Raw genomic sequence first — 19675 nt, forward strand, 5'->3', positions numbered from 1 at the left:
AGCTACCTGACTACCCCCCCGGGGAGACCATCCCCAGCTCCCTGACTACCCCCCCGGGGAGACCATCCCCAAGGCCGACAGCATCCCAAGACGTAATCCAACCGTGACACTCGTTTGTCAACAACACAATTTGTAGGCTGGCTGGTTGGAGGGGGGCAGGGGTAGAAATACAGTGAACAGGGCTAGAATTTTGCAACTGGGTGATGGGTTTCTGAAGAGACAGTAAAAATGCTGTCTGAAAAAGTTAAAACTTGTAGGCTACATGATGTTATAGCCTCAGCCCTCAGGGAAGGCAAACTGGCTTCAATATAAAGCGAGACTGATACTCAAACAGATAAAATGCTGAAATGAAAGGGTGGTTTGCATCAGGATAAGGAAATCTCTCGCACTAACCCCCTTTCTCTCACTCTTTTTCTCTAAGCAATCATGGTTCTGTCAATAACATATATCTCCACTAGGGGGAGGGCCCTCTCCAAATATATGCCGATGCTATTCTACAAGTTCAATAGTCCCAAAATACATAATTCATAAGAATCGACGTCTGCAGTTCTTCTCCAGAGGGGAAAAGCGTAGGTTGGGACAACAATGACTGGAAATCTCCCTGTCGCCCTAGCTGCGGGCAATAGGCTGTCCAGGATGAGATCCAACCGTCTAGTCGCCATATTAGCTCCAGGCTGTAGAAATACAATACAAACAGCCTCGAGCCTGGAGATAGGGCGGCATTTAAATGTAAAATATTTAACATTAATTCCCATAGGTCGACTGTATTGTGCAATTGAGAAAAACACTTATTTTATTCATCCAAATTTTTCTTTTTTTTTAGGCAAGGCAAGTTTATTATAGCACATTTCAGCCACAGGGCAATTCAAGGTGCTTTACATGAGACATTAAAAGCATTAAAACAAAAAGCAAGACATTATAGACATTTAAAACAAAAGGCAGGACAAATTAAAAGCATTAAAACAAAAAGCAAGTCATTATAGACATTTTTTAAATACCACAAAACAAAAAACGAATCTGAAAAGAAAACCCCGCCTCTTCTAATTAGGGTACGAGCGAGTGTGATGCAGGTCGAACGGGGCGTGTCTATCACCGCCCCTACACCAACTCTTCTTCAGCGCACGTTTCTTTGTTAAGAGCTTGACTCATCGCTTCTGTTTTGAAAGCGAAAACTTTCAGGTAAATGAATAGGCGGCTTCATACTTTATTCACCCTTCACGCTGTTTCTATATATATATTTTATCCCACCTTGCTCTCACCCCCAGGTGGAAAGTCGATCCACCTGCCCTGGTTGAACCCTAGGCTACTGCGCAAGTCGGTCGCTGTGGGATGGAAGACGTCAGATAGCAGCTTGTGAACAGTTAGCCTAGAGACCTGCGAGAACTGAGACCAGTGAGTATTTGTACGATACATTATGTCTGCTGTTGTTGCTGCTGCTGCTGCTGATGTATGTTTTGTTGTTGTTGTCGTCGTCGTGGTTGATGTTGCTGATTCGCAGGTTCTTCAATCGAGTTTGTCTTTAATCCAGATAACTAGAGAAATGCTCAAATTGAGATTGCTCTTGCTGACTTTCAGTAGATGGGTTAGACTACTTATGTAGGCTAAAGTACAGTAAATGCAAATGTTTTCTTGTTTTTCTTTATTGACTTTGAACGGTTCAACTGTAGCCAACCGATAAGACAACTCACATCATGTAGAAGACTTTTAGCTGTTTATACTATTTTGGCCAATCATATTTCACACAGTATGATACAATTGATGACGAAAGCTCATGATTCACTGTCAGATTGGTCAACCACACCCATAGTCCATTAGCTGTGACTGCTGGTGTTGATATGGTGAAATATTGAAGTGGTGTGAAAACAACTATACTTTCATTTGAAGTCTCCAATTGGTCCTCGGTCATCACGTTTACATTCCAAATTGATGATTACACACTTTCAAACTAAAAGTGAAACAATACCTTTCCCAAAAGACACAACAATGCATTCATCAGACGTTTTTTCCCCCCTCATAAGTTGCTGTTCTGTGTTTAGTTCAGATTTTCCTTTCAACATTCTTATGTTATATACACACCATGATGTCATTGATAACTTGATGACTTGTCATGTAATGCTGTTGTTTACGGTTTTCAAAAGTTCAGTGAGCAGAGACACACCTGAGAGTTTCAACTGAACACACAAACGATTGTGCAGTACAGCCTAACCTGGACCTTTAAACAAAAGTCACCTATCCGGTGTTACTGGCTTAGTGACTTCACCCTGGGAACGTGGTTGGTTACTAATTACAGTGTGTGTGTGTGTGTGTGTGTGTGTGTGTGTGTGTGCATGTGCATGGTTTTTCCTCCATAGAGGATTTTTTGGCGCCCCCCCAAAGAGATTTTAGCCAGAGCCAAAGGAAAATCACCAGTGCCAAAATGCAAAACATTGAGAATAAAAATAGCAATTCAAATCCTCTCCAAATGTGTTTGATAGCTTTTTTCAAGTGCAACCCATCCCTCTTTCTTGCATTGTCCATGGTTTGGACCACTAGTAATCAAGATAATTAATAGACAGGTTATCAGGATCTTAAACATTTTGGCTTCATATCCATTTTGTGTCATGTCAGGAGATTTCCCACGATTGTGAAAAGTGAGCTCAGTCAGACAGCGAAGAATATGAAAAAATGCGTGCGCATCACCCCTCAAAGACCTATTCTGAGCCAGTTTACCCTAAACTGAAGCATCTACTAACACATTTTTACCACTTTTTTTTTTAAACCAGAGGTTATACAATATGTAACTGCCACTCATCCAGTCCGTTCAGATCTATAGTTGAACTCGTCATGAGACCGATTCTCCTTCACCAGGAAGTGCTGAGTGTTCATCCCACCGATGCTGGAGCTGGCAGTAGGGGGACATTATAGATTATTATCACATCATGTGTGACGGGGACTGTTAATCTGCTCTGCATGTGACCTGTTTGGATCCAGAAGTGAGGAGAGCTGGAATCCCCTCTTCTGTCACACCGATGAGCCTGACTGATGGGCTTTGTGCTTCGGTAACCGAGTTGAATTGGTTAAACTCACTCCTCAGTATCAATACAGCCCTCACCACCAGTGCCATCGAATTGCTAGCTTTTCCGTGGCATAGCTGGCTAAATCGGTGTTGTATGAGAGCTGTGTTCGTAAGTCGGAGGACCCGAGATCGAGCGCAGTGTGGGTCACGTGAGGGTGACGGTGTTATACAGACGAGCGACGCAGTCACACCTGTTACACCTGGGTGGTCAAGCAACAGAACGATAATTGTGAACGTGTTCCTCCTCTATCAAGTTTGAGCTTTCTCTGTTACATTCCTTCAATGATCTCACTAGGCCAGCTCTTTCTCAGACTGGTACTCTGTCAAGATTGTGTTTATGAGTTACGGTCCTCGGTTCTGTTTCTCATTCCCTCTCATGTCTTGTGTTTTTGCCGTCTCGCTGTATTTCCAGTAAACAATATGCCTTTTAGTGAGAAATGCCGGTAGCCTATGGATAGGAAATGATAAATCAATGTCACGGATGACCTGTTTTCCTGCCCTCAACCAAGTGAACTCTAAACATTGCCTGAACTCGGGAGGTGAAAGTGATAGTGGGTTCTCCTCTTTCCCATAACACTTCAGCTCTGTCTGGAATGGGTCGTTCCCTCCACTCGTCATTCCACGTTCCTGTATTCTAGGGCATTTCCAGGATCAACATCTGCGCTAGTGAAAGTAGCCAGGCTGGCTGTGTTGGGGGGGTTTTCCGTCACGGCGGTGTGTAATACTCTCCTTCGCTGTCCGTAATCAACTCTGATCTGACCCCCGACCTCTCTTTTCCTTCCTCCGTAGGTGCCAGGATGTCCAGTGATGTTGGTGCGGGGGACCACGGCCCAATGAGACGACTCAGTTCCATGTTCAGTTCCCTCCAGGAGAAACTGCACAGAGACCGTGAGTGTCGGTTTGGCCTTGAGCGCCCTACGGTGCATCCCGATCTGTTTAAAAGTGCAGTAACTTATTTTTTTTAGGGCTTTACAGCTTTTTAATGGGACAGGACAGTTTAGAGAGACAGGAGACGTGGGAGAGAGAGAGGGGAGGACATGCGGCACAGGACCCGAGCCGGGAATCGAACCCTGGTCCGCCGCGCGAAGGACTAGCCTTCATAAGGGGCGCGCCTTACCCGGTGAGCTACCGGGGCGCCCCAAAAGTGCAGTAACTTATTTCACCTAGTCTGTTTTGTTAAGCGTAGGAGAGAGAAGCTTCTCCCAAATCCCGAATACACAGTCTTTGTAACGTAGGAGAACAAACTCAAGCTGAATCCCAGGGAAGTTTCTCCTAGGCAAGCTAGGGTTGATGAGCAACATGAACTAAGAAGCCATTCTTCTGCCCGTTGCAGAAATAATCCATTTAGCATCTTCCACTGCCAGCAAACGCACTGCTGAAACAAGGAGTGCCTCTTTTAGACGGACACACTGCCGATTCTTCCACCCATGAATTCACCCAGGGTAATCCAGGGTTTATTTACATGTTTTTACACTGTAAAAATTGTGCTACTGTATGTAGAACTGTTTGTAACCTCCAGTTCAGAAAAGAACCTCTTTCAGCTTGTAAAGGTGCTGGTTGGAACCCAGCATTTTTTTCCTGGTTCTATATACTGTGGAACCTTACCTGAAAAGGGTTCTATACGGGTTTTGTTTTTCAGAGGGTTTTTCTGTTGTAACGGTTGTATGAGGCACCTTTTTTTAAGCTTGTGGTGTCAACTCTTTGGAATGCGCAAAACTAGGCGAACACAAAACATAATAGTTTCTCAAATGTTTTATCAGAGGTGTTCAGTGCTAATTTGTTTAAGACGTGTTTCTGTCTGTTCTTGACATTGTACTGTACACCTAGTGTTAAGGGTGTAGCGTGTATTCAGGGAGGGGGGATTAACACATGTGCTAAATACACAAGTCACAACATGTAAATGAGAAAGTTTTGGAGTTGGTCACTTTTGAGGGAGCTAGGCTAACTGGTATAAACCACTTCCAGTGTTTGCTGCTAAGCTAGGCTAACGTTGCTGGTCTCAATGTGTCCTACTTCACGCACAGAGAAGAGAAGGGTGTGCATCTTCTTGTCTGATTTCCCCCAAATCTTGGCGTGTTCCTCGAGGAGAACTCGTCCTTCAACTGTGTGAAGCATCCTGCTGGCATGTGGAGAAATAACATGACACTCCCTTGTGGAACCTTGGTCACTGTGACACAGGTTTGCTTGAAGACATAAGCCAGGGGTGTCAAACTCTGGCCCGCGGGCCAAATTTGGCCTGCAGTGTAATTATATTTGGCCCGCGAGGCAATACCAAATGACTACTAGAGCTGGCCCGCCAGTATTATACAGCGCATTCACCGCTAATACTACAAATCCCATAATGCTCTGCTGTTGTTTTGGCGCGTCAATCAAGACAGGACCCAGAAACGCCCTCTCTTCTGTGACAGTAGTCATACTGTAGCAATCTCATACTACAACCATCTCATAATCTCATACTACAGAAAACAGAAGCTTTACGTTATGTAACGTCTCACTGTGATAGACACCTGTGTTGACCTAGCCGGCCGCTGTGTTTGCTCTGTTCCTGTTCATTCAATCCTGTCTGCCTTCTTGCCGGCCTGTCTGCCTGCCTGGCTGTCTGTCTGCATGCCGGCTGTCTGTCTGTCTGTCTGCCTGGCTGTAGGACAGTCAGGGTTTTACAAGCTTCTCTACTGAGCAGATGGAGCACCAACACTTGTGTCTGAGGGCGTATTCACATATGTTAGTGCACACCATTGATGCGCACCAAAAGCGAAAGTGATAAGTGCATATTCAATGTCAAAGCAAAACTTGTTTGGGTCCATATAAAAATTTTCATTTGTTCAATGTTGGCCCGCGACTTTGTTCAAGTTTTAAATTTTGGCCCACTGTGTATTTGAGTTTGACACCCCTGACATAAGCTGTGTTCGGAATCGCTCCCTATTCACTATAAAGTGCACTATATAGGGCGTCGGCCATTTTGTTTGTAGTGTCCGAATTCTCCACGGAATTTTCATTCCCTATATAGTCCACTATTTATTACCCACAATTCACCTTGATTTCCAGGGAACAGTGCATGTACCCTACATTTTCTCCGTTCCCTAGGTAGTTCACTACATGGTGAACCCCATATAGGGAATAGGGAGTGAGGGAACGAGGGAACGATTCCGAACACAGCTATAGTGACCATCACAGAAACTCTCTCATCGAGAGCTAGCGAGGCTGTGTGCCAGCTGGATGTCTTTCAGTGGGGATGTGCTGTAGTTTCAGCGTGCTTATGACGGCTCTGTAGAAAGCCAGAGACTCAAACCTGCTCAATTCTAAATGGACAACGCTTGAACTTGTTTACTGTGGAGGAACTACAATAAACTTGACTGTAGGGCACCTTGTATCTCACCATGTGACATGGAATTTCCTGGTCTCAGTTCCTCCAGGTTGAGCTGAGATCTAGGTGTGTGTGTGTGTGTGTGTGTGTGTGTGTGTGTGTGTGTGTGTGTGTGTGTGTGTGTGTGTGTTTCATTCTGATGCTGGCTGCATCATTTTGTTATGGTCCTCACACTCTAGTATTCAAAGTATGTGGCAAGGCATCATTTAGGACCAAACCTAAACTCCTCCTTTCTAAACCAAGATAAAGTTTGGAACATAAAACAACACACACACTGTTTCTTATTAAGCAGCGATGACAGCCAGGTGCTCTCATATTATACTGAAGCACTAAATGAGACGGTGTGGTACATTGCCAACATCTCACTGGTTGTGCTGCGGTCATATCGGCACAAGGTGCGGCGACCTCAACACAACAATAGCTACTGTAGTTACTTTAGTGCTACAGTATGTAGCCAACTAGAAATAGTTGCCCTCAAATCATTTTACAACTTGTTTTTCCTTCATGATAAACAACAGATCCACCGACAAAGAAAGCAATACTAGAGTGCATTCACAGGTGCGACGCTCAGAAAGTATTTGGAAACATTGTAGCTTGGAGGTATCCTGGAACGCCAACAGAAAACGTTTGCAATGTATCAGATCCCAGATAGCAAGCGGATGTGTAATAATTCTGGGCCATATATGGGCCGGAACTAAGCTACAAGGGCCAGATCTGGCCTGTATATGGCCCAGATCCGCTTGCTATCTGGGATGAGTTCATAGGGATGTGGCTGCTCTCTAGATATGTTAATAATGCTGCCACATTACAGTAGCTACACAAGGATAGAAAGCTAGCTATTTAGCTAATGTGGCGCAGTAATAATGCATATGGAACTGTAAAGAGGCTATACCTGTGGTATATTGGGAATATACTGTACATTTATAACTGTTGTATAATGCTGCTCGAACATCAGACCAACTCCAGCACTCTGGAAGACCAGTTGCTTACTGTTTCAAGGTCAAAGCGGGCCTAAAGGTTATGATCTCTACCTGCTTGGGCTGTAGGTGGCGATAGAGAGTCGACGTTGCCCAGACCCCCGGCCCCGGCGCGGTCACACCCCCAGGACAGCGCTCACCCCAGCGGGCAGTTCTTCTTCGAGTACCTGATAGTGGTCAGTCTTCGAAAGAGGACGGGAGACGGTGTCTATGAACCTCAGATCACCTACCAGTTCCCCAAGGTTGGTGGGTTGCGGCACACACACACACACACACACACACACACACACACAGAATAGAATATTCTCACTGTGGTACCTTCGCCCCGAACTACAAACCTTTGGGGGGTAACCCACCGTCTTCACACCAAAGGGTCGGGGTCTACGGGCCGATTCGCAGGGGACTTTCCACCCCTCACAAAAAACACCCTTTTCGTGAGGTAGTACTCTCGCCGGGGGAGAGGGACTTGTGGGCGGGGCGGCAGCGCCGAACCTTTCTGATTGGCTGAGGAGGGAGCGTACTGGCAAAGTTTGATTTCCAAGGCTCCATGTTTAGATTCACTGCGCAAAAAAGCTTCTGTGTTTTATCACGTCGATTTTCCAATTGGATTTTCTAAAACGGAATATATCCCACACACGAAACTGCTTTCCTCGTTCTATATTGTTGTCCTTAAGACATCTGATGGAAATCGATGATCTTCTGCGCTCTTCACCACCCTCTGGATGGCACGTCTGTCGTGGGCGGTGGTGTTGTCGTACCAGGCTGTGATGCCTCCAGTCAGGACACTCTCAATGATGCTGCAGTAGAAGAAGTTCACAAGTGTAGAAGTAGAAGTTCACAAGTGTAGAAGTTCACAAGTGTAGAAGTAGAAGCTCACAAGTGTAGAAGTAGAAGTTCACAAGTGTATAAGTTCACAAGTGTAGAAGTAGAAGTTCACAAGTGTAGAAGTTCAGAAGTGTAGAAGTAGAAGTTCACAAGTGTAGAAGTTCACAAGTGTAGAAGTAGAAGTTCACAAGTTTAGAAGTAGAAGTTCACAAGTGTAGAAGTTCACAAGTGTAGAAGTAGAAGTTCACAAGTGTAGAAGTAGAAGTTCACAAGTGTAGAAGTAGAAGTTCACAAGTGTAGAAGTAGAAGTTCACAAGTGAAGAAGTAGAAGTTCACAAGTGTAGAAGTTCACAAGTGTAGAAGTTCACAAGCGTAGAAGTAGAAGTTCACAAGTGTAGAAGTTCACAAGTGTAGAAGTTCACAAGTGTAGAAGTTCACAAGTGTAGAAGTAGAAGTTCACAAGTGAAGAAGTAGAAGTTCACAAGTGTAGAAGTTCACAAGTGTAGAAGTTCACAAGTGTAGAAGTAGAAGTTCACAAGTGAAGAAGTAGAAGTTCAAAAGTGAAGAAGTAGAAGTTCACAAGTGTAGAAGTTCACAAGCGTAGAAGTAGAAGTTCACAAGTGTAGAAGTTCACAAGTGTAGAAGTTCACAAGTGTAGAAGTAGAAGTTCACAAGTGAAGAAGTAGAAGTTCACAAGTGTAGAAGTAGAAGTTCACAAGTGAAGAAGTAGAAGTTCACAAGTGTAGAAGTTCACAAGTGTAGAAGTAGAAGTTCACAAGTGTAGAAGTAGAAGTTCACAAGTGAAGAAGTAGAAGTTCAAAAGTGAAGAAGTAGAAGTTCACAAGTGTTTGTGAGCTCATGCCCCATCTCCGCAGACACCTCAGAAAGTAGTGGCGTTGTTGTGCCTTCTTTAGGATGGCCTCTGTTGTGTCCATTGTCCAAGTGTACATTGACTTACTGTATACATGCAAATAATATACGTATAGGCCCACAAACGCACAGGCATGCATGGACACATGCATACGCACTTGACACAAAAATGTGTGTGTGTGTCTGACCGCAGCTGGCAGACATGGGACGCTCACAGAGAGAAGATGAGGAGACGTCGCTGAAGGCCATCACCCTCTTCTGCTTTCCGGAGGGGGTGGACTGGGCGCCCCTCACCGAGTACTGCAGGTATGGACCACGTGGGCCCCACCAGCTACGACTGCAGACTGTCACACAGACAGACAGCCCTCCATGATGTAGACCTCCACACACAGCCCTCCATGATGTAGACCTCCACACACAGCCCTCCATGATGTAGACCTCCACACACAGCGCTCCATGATGTAGACCTCCACACACAGCGCTCCATGATGTAGACCTCCACACAGCTCTCCACAATGTAGACCGCCACATAGCCTTCCATGATGTAGACCTCCACACAGCCCTCCATGATGTAGACCACCACACAGAGCCTTCCATGATGGAGACCACCAAACAGCTCTCCATGATGTAGACCTCCACACACAGCCCTCCATGATGTAGACCGCCACACACAGCCCTCCATGATGTAGACGGCCAAACAGCCCTCCATGATGTAGACCTCCACACACAGCCCTCCATGATGTAGACCTCCACACACAGCCCTCCATGATGTAGACCTCCACACACAGCCTTCCATGATGTAGACCTCCACACACAGCCTTCCATGATGTAGACCTCCACACACAGCCCTCCATGATGTAGACCTCCACACACAGCGCTCCATGATGTAGACCTCCACACACAGCCCTCCGTGATGTAGACCTCCACACACAGCCCTCCATGATGTAGACCTCCACACACAGCCCTCCATGATGTAGACCTCCACACACAGCCCTCCATGATGTAGACCTCCACACACAGCCCACCATGATGTAGACCTCCACACACAGCGCTCCATGATGTAGACCGCCACACAGCTCTCCACGATGTAGACCGCCACATAGCCTTCCATGATGTAGACCGCCAAACAGCCCTCCATGATTTAGACCTCCACACACAACCCTCAATGATGTAGAACTCCACACACAGCGCTCCATGATGTAGACCGCCACACACAGCCCACCATGATGTAGACCTCCACACAGCCCTCCATGATGTAGACCGCCACACACAGACCTCCATGATGTAGACCTCCACACACAGCGCTCCATGATGTAGACCTCCACACACAGCGCTCCATGATGTAGACCTCCACACACAGCCCTCCACGATGTAGACCTCCACACACAGACCTCCATGATGTAGACCACCACACACAGCCCTCCGTGATGTAGACCTCCACACACAGACCTCCATGATGTAGACCTCCACACACAGCGCTCCGTGATGTAGACCACCACACACAGCCCTCCATGATGTAGACCTCCACACACAACCCTCTATGATGTAGACCGCCACACACAGCCCTCCATGCTACTGTAAACCCATGTAAGGTCTTTGAACGATCGGATTCGAACCCACGCTCGACAAGCTCTCCCGCTCGCGAGGCGGACACGCCGACAGTTGCGCCAATAGGGAGGGGCTTTCGGCGCCCCTTTGAGGAGCGATTGTCACCAGCTACGCCACGTTTCCTCACACACCGCCATCCAGACTGCAGGCCTACTCAGGATGTGGTTACATGTTTCCCCCATGCACCCAAACTGCATCTCTCACCTCCAACCACACTGCAAGGTACACCTTGCAAACAAACTGCTTGCTCAAGTGCGTTGTTGTGATTCGTATCTGTGTGTGTGTGTGTGTGTGTGCGTCTCTGTCTTATCTCTGGTGTGTGTAGGTGGGGGGGGGGGTGCATGCATGACCTACTTTTTCCCCATCTCCTGCACCAAACCAGAAAGAAAACCCACAGTACCGCCCGTTGCTTTCACATCGCAGAGCTGTAGGAACTGAAAAAGAGAATCGCATTTTTGGACAGGGAACCGATGGAATCATAACACCACTACAATGGATCCCTTTAGTGGTCCAGTCAGACGGACTTTGTTAAGGCCAAATGCAAACGAGGCCAGGTTATCTACCCCAAAATCACATCTAGACCTTCCATCTATGCCTCGTTCTCCTCTCCCCTTCCTCCACCTCCCTGCTGTCATCCCTCCCTGCTGTCATCCCTCCCTGCTGTCATCCCTTATCCTTCTGCTGTCCGTCTCTCCCTGTGACGATGATGATGGACGATTTTCAGAGAATGAAGGAGTGAATAGCCGGAAGGAAAAGTGAAAAGGAGAGACGCGTTTTATTACAGCCACATTTTTATCAACTCTCTCTTTTTTGTTTTTGGAACAGCTCGGCTCCAGTTCACGTTGGATAGAGACGATGCTGAACGAACATGAATAAAACACATGACTTAAGACTGCAGGTTTTCTGTAATGTGTAATAATTTCTCTCTCTCTCTCTCTCTCTCTCTCTCTCTCAGTGAGACCTTCTCCTTCGTTCTCACAGAGGTAGATGGCAGCAGAAGGAACGGTTACTGCAGAAGGTTACTGGTAAATAACCTTGCATAAAAACATAACAAGCAGTTCCTTTCGCTTAAGGGACTATCCTAGTCATATCTGCAGAGATAGGAAATACTAGTCATATCTGTCGAGATATTTCAGAGTGCTTCCCGTACAGTGTTGGGCAAGTTACTGTACGTAATAAGAGTATTCAAGTAAAGTTACTGATTACTTTCTCAAAATTGTAATTAGATTACTTTACTGATTTCTCTCTGAAATGTAATCAGATTACTAATTTCTTTACTTTTGAGTTACTTTCTACAGTAAAACCAGATCATTCCCTACCCAAATCATAGAAGTGCTGATCTAGGATCAGTTTTACATCTTAGATCATAATCGACACAAGAAAATCTGATCCTAGACCAGCACTCTTGGCACATCTTGACCCTGATGACATGAACAGTCAGTTCAGCCGTGACCCCAGACACCACATGCACATATCAACCACATGAAAGGGAGCAGGCACGCGCAGAAGTACCTCAAAGTAATCACATTTTTATTAGGTCAGTAACTATAATCTGATTACGGAAAATTCAAACGTAATCCATAACATTCCAAGCTACTGAAAAAAGTAATCTGATTACAGTAATCTGTTACTTTGTAATCAGTTACTGCATACACTTGTTCTGCACCATGGGTGTGATGTACCTCTGCTTCACACCCGTTATTTACCCTGTAAATATCAGCCCGTTTCTATCCCTCGGCGAACAGGTGGAGTGTGAAGCACTTACTGTACTAGCCAGTGTGCACTTACTAGCTTGCTTGCTAGAAACGTGTTCCTCCCTAGTACTCTGCAGTCTTGTCAGTCTGTGTGACCCTCGTTATATTAATTAAGGGCCGCTGGGTTAAAATGTCACATGACTCTGTTGTTGTCTATTACTTCCTGTAGCCACACGGCAAAGGGGCTCGGCCTCCAGAGGCCTATTGCATCATCAGCAGCGTGGCGTGCTTCGGACTCTTCTCCAAGGTGAGACCAATGTAGCACGCAAGCAAGCACGCACGCACGCTCCCTCACACACACACACACACACACACGTGCGTGGTCACATTCTCATGCATTCACACACATGCAAACACTAGTAGATATGTCACGGTATTGAAATTTCACATCATGATTATAGTGACCAAAATGGTCACAGTTATCAGTATTATCGCAGTATTGTTAAAATGTGCTGGAAATATTTAAAAGGTATTAATACAGACACTGAAATCATTTCACCAAGTTTTATATTGACAACCACGGATAAAAATAGCAGCACTATGCACTTTTTGTTTGCATAAACACTAGCTCCTTCCAACTCTGTGCATTTAGTTAACACACACACACGTACACAGACATACACCAGTCCACTTCCGGCTTTAGGCCTGGACCTGGGCCCAGTCCCCCTTCCCCTCACCCTAACCCGGGTCCGTATCCTTTTCCTACCCCCACCCTACCCCTGACCCCTGCTTCTACCTGGACCCAGGCACACTCACACTCACGCACACACAGACATACACCAGTGTTTGCCATGTCTGTCCTATGATGTTTTTAGCCCTTTTTGTTCTGAAAATGTAATTTAATGTAATTAAAATTTAGACAAATATACTCCAGGAGCTTGCTCGATCGTCTCGTTGAGAGAGGTCAGGGAAGAATTTTTACAGCTCACTTTTTTGGCCCCTGCGTGAAACAGTTTTTGTGCTTCCCTCTGGAATATGTAGGGGTGGGACCTTTGCCCACCTCCCATTGCTCTCTGTAAAGCGCATTGTGTTGCCTCTGTGTATGAAATGCGCTATACAAATAAAGCTTTGATTGGTTGATTGATTTGATTGATAAAATAATGTGTCTTTGAGACTGTTCCTAACTTAGTGGTTGATGCTGGACAGTAAGTACAGTGAGTTTTTCAAAGCGTGGGAATCAAACACGGTTTTAACGATAATTTTATTGTGATCAACTTGGTTGAATTTTATTGCGGTTTATGATTATACCGGTTATCGTTACATCGCTAACTCTAAGCCAACTACGCTAGCGCCGGGAGGCTACGCGAGGGGACATTGATACATCCTTGCGTACTGTATGTCGTGAATAAAATTGTAACTTAACGCAAGCGCTTGCGTAGAGCCCGCATTCACAGCTGCATCAGCGTAGCGAGTATGAATCAGGCCTAAGACGCAACGTTATCGCTGCCTGTTTTGTTTCAACCAAAATGTAAAGACGGTCAAAACGCTGCTTCAGGTCATCCTGCCGACAGCTTTACACACATACAGTACCGCACTCACACACAAACACACACACACAGGCACACACGCGCACACACACAGGCACGCGCACGCACGCACACACACACGACTGGTTATTACGTAAATTAGATGAATCAAGCCTTGATCAAGAAACAGTCTGGCCAGTCTAAGAATAGATTTGACTCATTATGTCTTTTGAGGCTGAAGTGTGAATTGCCCCATAGTAGGTCCAGCTTCCTCTTACTCCAAATCAGCTGTTGGGGTTCTGCATCTACTTGGCCTCCCACAGTGATATTTTGATGGCAGAAAGCCCCGCCCCCTCCTGTTGTTGTTGTTGACAGATCTTTGACGAGGTGGAGAAGCGGAGGCAGATCTCCATGGCGATGATCTACCCCTTCATGCAGAGTCTGAGAGAGGCGGCGTTCCCCGCCCCCGGAGACACCGTCAACATCAAGAGCTTCATCCCCGAGTCTGGGACTGAGGTCGGGAAACACACACACACACACACACACACACACACACACACACAGAGACAATGTCTTAAACACCTACACACACACACATATACACACACACACACACACACACACAGACAACGTCTTAAACACCTACACACCCACACACATACACATACACACACACACACACACAAACACACACACACAGAGACAACGTCTTAAAAACACCTACACACACACACACACACACACACAGACAACGTCTTAAACACCTACACACACACACACACACACACACACATACAAACACACACACACACACACAGACTAACACACACCACATGCCTTCTACAAACTGCAAAAGGCACAATACACTCTGTTTACTTGTGTAAACCGCACTATAGCAGCTGCCATCGGTGTGTGAAAGTGTGTGTGAACGTGCGCGTGAACGGGCGAACGAGAGGCCAGCGTAAAGCGCTTTGGATAAAAGCGTCGTAAACTTTCGCTCTGTTTCCTCGTGTAAACATGCGGCGCGTCTCTCCAGATCATCAGTCTGACGAGGCCGTGTGACTCGTGGTTGGAGCACGTGGATTTCCGGACGCTGTTTCACTACCTGACGGACGAGGAGGTGCTGGTGGTGTTCTCCGCCGCCGTGCTCGAGCGACGAATCATCTTCATCGCCGATGAGCTCAGGTACACGGCATTTAAAACAAAATAAAATGAACCTTTATTTCACGAGGTGGTCCCATTGAGATCAAATATCTCAAAGAGAAGGGAGTCTTGGCCAAAATGGCGGCGTAAAAAGTTACAGACAAAAACCATAATAATTTACAATTTACATCTGTAGTGAAGTTAGAAGTTACTGTAGTGTATTACTGTACTTGCTGTACCTCGGTGTTTGTTTTAGGGCTGTAATGGGTTGTAAAGTTGTGTATGCAAATGAATCCTTAGGGTTAGCTTGTGTGTTGTGTGTTTGATTTTGTAAAAATGTGTGTAATGGTATTTTGTGTGTGTTTGTGCGTGCGTGTTTGTGTGTGTGTGTGTATGCATGTGTGTGCGTGTTGGTGTGTATATGCGTGTGTGTGTGCGTGTGTTTGTACATGCGCATGTGTGTGCGTGTGCGTTTGTGTGTGTGGCGTGTGTGTGTGCATGTGTTTGTGCGTGCGGGTGCATGTGTATGCGTGTGTGTGCGCATGTGTGTGCGCATGTGCGTGTGTGTGTGTGTGTGTGTGTGTAGCACCCTGTCCCAGGTGCTCCATGCAGTAGCAGCGCTGCTCTACCCGTTCACATGGCAACACACATTCATCTCCATCGTTCCCACGGTGCTGATCGACGTCGTCATGGCGCCCACACCCTATCTGCTAGGTGTGCAGAGAAACCTGCTGGACCACGTCATCGAGCGGAGCGACGTGAGTGTGTGTGTGTGCGTGTTTGTGTGTGTGTGTTTGTGTGTATGTGTGTGTGTGTCTGTGACTGGGTCTAGTGGGGAGCAGACGTGTGTGTGTGTGTGTGTGTGTGTGTGTGTGTGTGTGTGTGTGTAGCGTTTGGAGTATGTGTCAGAAGATGTTTGACTGTACCAGCTTCAGTAGCTACATTTGAAGCATGGCGAGGGTTTGTGCTTGGATGCAGAGAGACTGTACTCAGTTGTGTAATTTTGAGCTGTGTAATTGATGATGTGATGGAGCTCAGTCACCCAGGCTGGTGAAGGGTCAGTATGGTGTTATGACTCTACTGTGTTGTTTGGGTCAGACATTCCTGCTTTTCACAGTTCTTCCAGCTGCCTAGTGACACTTATTAAACTAACACAATTACAGCCTGCATAGACCTGTGTGTGTGTGTGTGTGTGTGTGTGTGTGTGTGTGTGTGTGTGTGTGTGTGTGTGTGTGTGTGTGTGTGTGTGTGCGTGTGTGCGTGTGTGCGTGTGTGTGTGTGTGCCAGTCGTATAGCATGTTGCTTACATTCTCTACTGAGTGTTATGTTGTCATGTGACACACTAAGATGTGTGGTGTTTTCTTCTGTCCTTAAACAGATGCTGATTGTGGATCTGTCAGCAAAAGCTGAGAATAGATTCATCGCCAGTGTAAGAGTTTAATGGAGCACACGGTGCTCTCTCTCACACACACACACACACACACACACACACACACACACACACACACACACACAACAATACACAACATTAAAAACAACTACTTATCTCCAATCAGATTAGAAAGCTAGACTCCGTCTTCCCATGATTCCTATTTGAAAGCCATCTTTGTTTTCTTTGCCTTTTGTTAGTCAAATGCGTGTGCGCATGTTTGGAGTTCATACCAGGTCAGGCATGTTCTGCTTTTGTCTAGCGTGGGTGTTCTTCCCCGAGCGACCACAACATTCCTCCTGTTCTCCCAAACATCAATTCAGACCTGTGGTCAAGGCTCAGTACTTAAGGGGAGCATATGACCTCCAAGAGGGGGCATAATTATTATTCAATATTAAGATAATACTATATGCTTTTGTATTTGCACAGCGCTGAGGCATACTTATTATAGTGAGCTCTCTCACTCTGCCCATCTGACTCTTAAAGTTGAAGGTGGCGTTTCTTAGCGTTGAATCCTCTCATCAAAATGTCCCATCATTGAACTTTGACCTTTTCAAAGGCGGGCCGAATCAACCTGAGCCGTGTGTTTGTACAACATACTATGCCGACGCTCAGAGGAAAACGTTTAGAAGTGTTGAAAGGGAGTTTTCATACTCTGCCATTGATGTCCACAAAGTTAAGGCAAGAGCTGGAGAGCACAGCTCAGCTCAACTGCCAACTGAAACCACACGCGCGTTAACCGCTACATTAGCGTAGCTTCCTTTTCCAATATGGAGGCCGCCTCCGGCCAGAGATACACTGTTTCTCACATAATAGAACCCCGTCAAACAAAAACACTGTTGTTTCTCTTTTAATGTCTTAATTTATACTGAATATAAATTTATATATTTTTTAAGTTATTTTAAATTAACAGAAAAATACTATAATTAATTAATACACTTTTTTAAATTAATTTTCAAACTATAGGCGGCAGTCGGGGGCACTAGCACTTTTGGGGGCGGGTCCGGCCTCCTAAGCCCCACCCATTGCGATGGCCACGTACCAATCAGATACCATACTATGATGGTACAATTCATGTCTTGTTTCTGCATCATCTTTGTGAATGTTTGCATACAGTACGTGTGCAAGTAGGTTTACACGAGCGCCGTAAGTCAAACACTCTTTCTATCTCCATCCCTATCTATCTTTCGATCTCTCCAACCTCCCCTTCTCTCTCTCTCTCTGTCTCTCTTTCTCTCCCCCTCTCTCCATCTCTCCACCCCCTCTCTCTCTGACTCAGATGGGGGATGAGAGCTCCATCTTACCGGAGAAGCTCCAGGAGGATCTGCTTCAGGCTCTGTGCTCCAAGACTCCAGACTCCAGTGAGTGTCTGCCGGTCTCCATTAGTTTATTGTTTATTGTCCCTTTTACTGTTCCGTCTGATTTGTTGTCTTTCTTTGTCGATTGTTGATTTCCTGATATGTTTTTAAAGCGACCTTGGGTCCCACGAAAGGCGCTATATAAAATAAAGTTATTATTATTATGAGTTCATCATCCTCCGTTTGATGCATAGTGTGGCAGACATCTGTATGGAGGTTTGTCTCAATAACATACCTGGGAACTAGGGCCTAATATCAACTATGTCAATTGTCTTTTTATCAGCACTCATTATTGAACTAGGCAAGGTTTTCCTGCTCTGTTGCTTCACTTAGGACTGACCAGTTACATGGAAATCCTTTCACACGAGCGATACTCACACTGTGCCTTTGATCGGCCAACCCGTTCATCTGAATACCAAGAGCCTAAAACAACGCACAATGTCCTGAAATGGACAGTTTAGGATTAGGGACGTGCTACGCAACATTAGGAATGTGGACCCAGATTTGATTGAATCACTTAGAAGGTAGGTTGTCCCCCAGGAGATGTGCTGTTGTGAAATGCGGAGGGCGTGTGTAGCGCCGAGCGGACCAGGATATGACCTGGGAAATCCCAGAGTCTGGCTCGGTGCGATGGAAGTTGAGCTGGTGCCAGACCCCGATGTAACTCCGCCCCGACATTGCTGTATCCCCCCCCCCCATGCAACTGAAGGGGCTTCCAACGAAAGCTGACACTTTGAACTTGTCTGATCCATAAGGGTTGTGTGTGTGTGTGTTTTGAAAAGTAGAAAAGATATGCACATCTCTTCTTGGTGTACTGGGTTACTGTAGGTAATAATCACAATGAAAAGAATAGAACCCGCACACTCGTACGCTCCAGAATAAACGTTACTTGACAACGTTCAGAGCGTCTGCTCTTCATCAGGTCAAATATGACTTGACGAAGAGCAGATGCTCGAAACGTCAGGCGAAGTATATTGTGGTGTAAACAAGTGTGTGGGTTCTATACTTTTCATTGTGTGTGTTTATTCATTCCTGATCTGGTGGCTTATGTATTGTACCTTTAATGTTAACTCTTTGTGTGTGTGCGTGTGTGTGTGTGTGTGTGTGTGTGTGTGTTTCCATGTCCAGCTCCAGAGGAGTTGAACAAGGTGGTGTCCGAGGCTTTCCTGGCCTTCTTTGTGAAGACGGTGGGTCACTTCATGTCCCACGTGAAACACAGCGGTCGCGGACAGCCCGGAGTGTTCCAGAAAAAGAGCTTCTACAAGGCTGCAGAGCCCAAGGCCTACCGCCAGTTTGTCAAGGACTTCATCAAGACCCAGATGTTCGACCTCTTCATCCAGGAAGTGGAGAGGCAGCCCGCATCACAGGAAGGTATGAATGTTGCCCTTGTGATGAGAATAATGTTAAATTGTTAGTGGTTGAACAAAGACAATAGGAGTATGTTCAATAATGATGAATGTATGTGAACATTTTTCAGATAGAAAAAAAACGTGTTTCAAAAGTTGAGGTGGTTCTCAGAATATCCTCTCGGCTTTCTTGAACCAAGATCCGTTTATTCGCAGGTTTCTTTCACAAAAAGGTTTGCGAGTACCAAGAGAGGAAGAGGAAGGAGAAGGCGAAGACGGGGTGGGTGAGGGGCCTGGTGGTGTGAGACGCCCTGTCCTCACACCTGCTGTCCTTCTCTCAGGCTGGTCAAAACACAAGTCTTAATTGTCGTTACACCGAAGTTGATGCTACGTTGCTACTATGTTAGCTTGGGTTGTCTGCTGTATTTTTCCAAGATTTGCGAAAGCTGAAGATACGTTACACAAGCATGGCTACATTTA

At 45.9% G+C, this 19675-nt stretch overlaps 1 protein-coding gene across 1 annotated transcript; it reads left to right on the forward strand.

Moving 5' to 3' along the window:
- Positions 1-1131: 1131 nt before the first annotated feature.
- On the forward strand, positions 1132-19500 carry dennd2db (DENN/MADD domain containing 2Db; the record flags this gene model as incomplete). The annotated part of the gene is made up of 14 exons (XM_084445350.1): positions 1132-1179; positions 1266-1392; positions 3845-3943; positions 7466-7638; positions 9285-9397; positions 11655-11724; positions 12623-12700; positions 14295-14435; positions 14956-15104; positions 15649-15820; positions 16441-16491; positions 17771-17852; positions 18978-19220; positions 19412-19500. The coding sequence occupies exons 3-14, from the start codon at positions 3853-3855 to the stop codon at positions 19498-19500; spliced, it is 1452 nt and encodes a 483-aa protein (XP_084301476.1). The 5' UTR covers positions 1132-1179; positions 1266-1392; positions 3845-3852.
- Between the last annotated feature and the right edge of the window lie 175 nt (positions 19501-19675).

The sequence above is a fragment of the Borostomias antarcticus genome (assembly GCF_949987555.1).
Source record: "Borostomias antarcticus genome assembly, chromosome: 11".
In the NCBI taxonomy this organism is placed as follows: Eukaryota; Metazoa; Chordata; class Actinopteri; order Stomiiformes; family Stomiidae; genus Borostomias; species Borostomias antarcticus.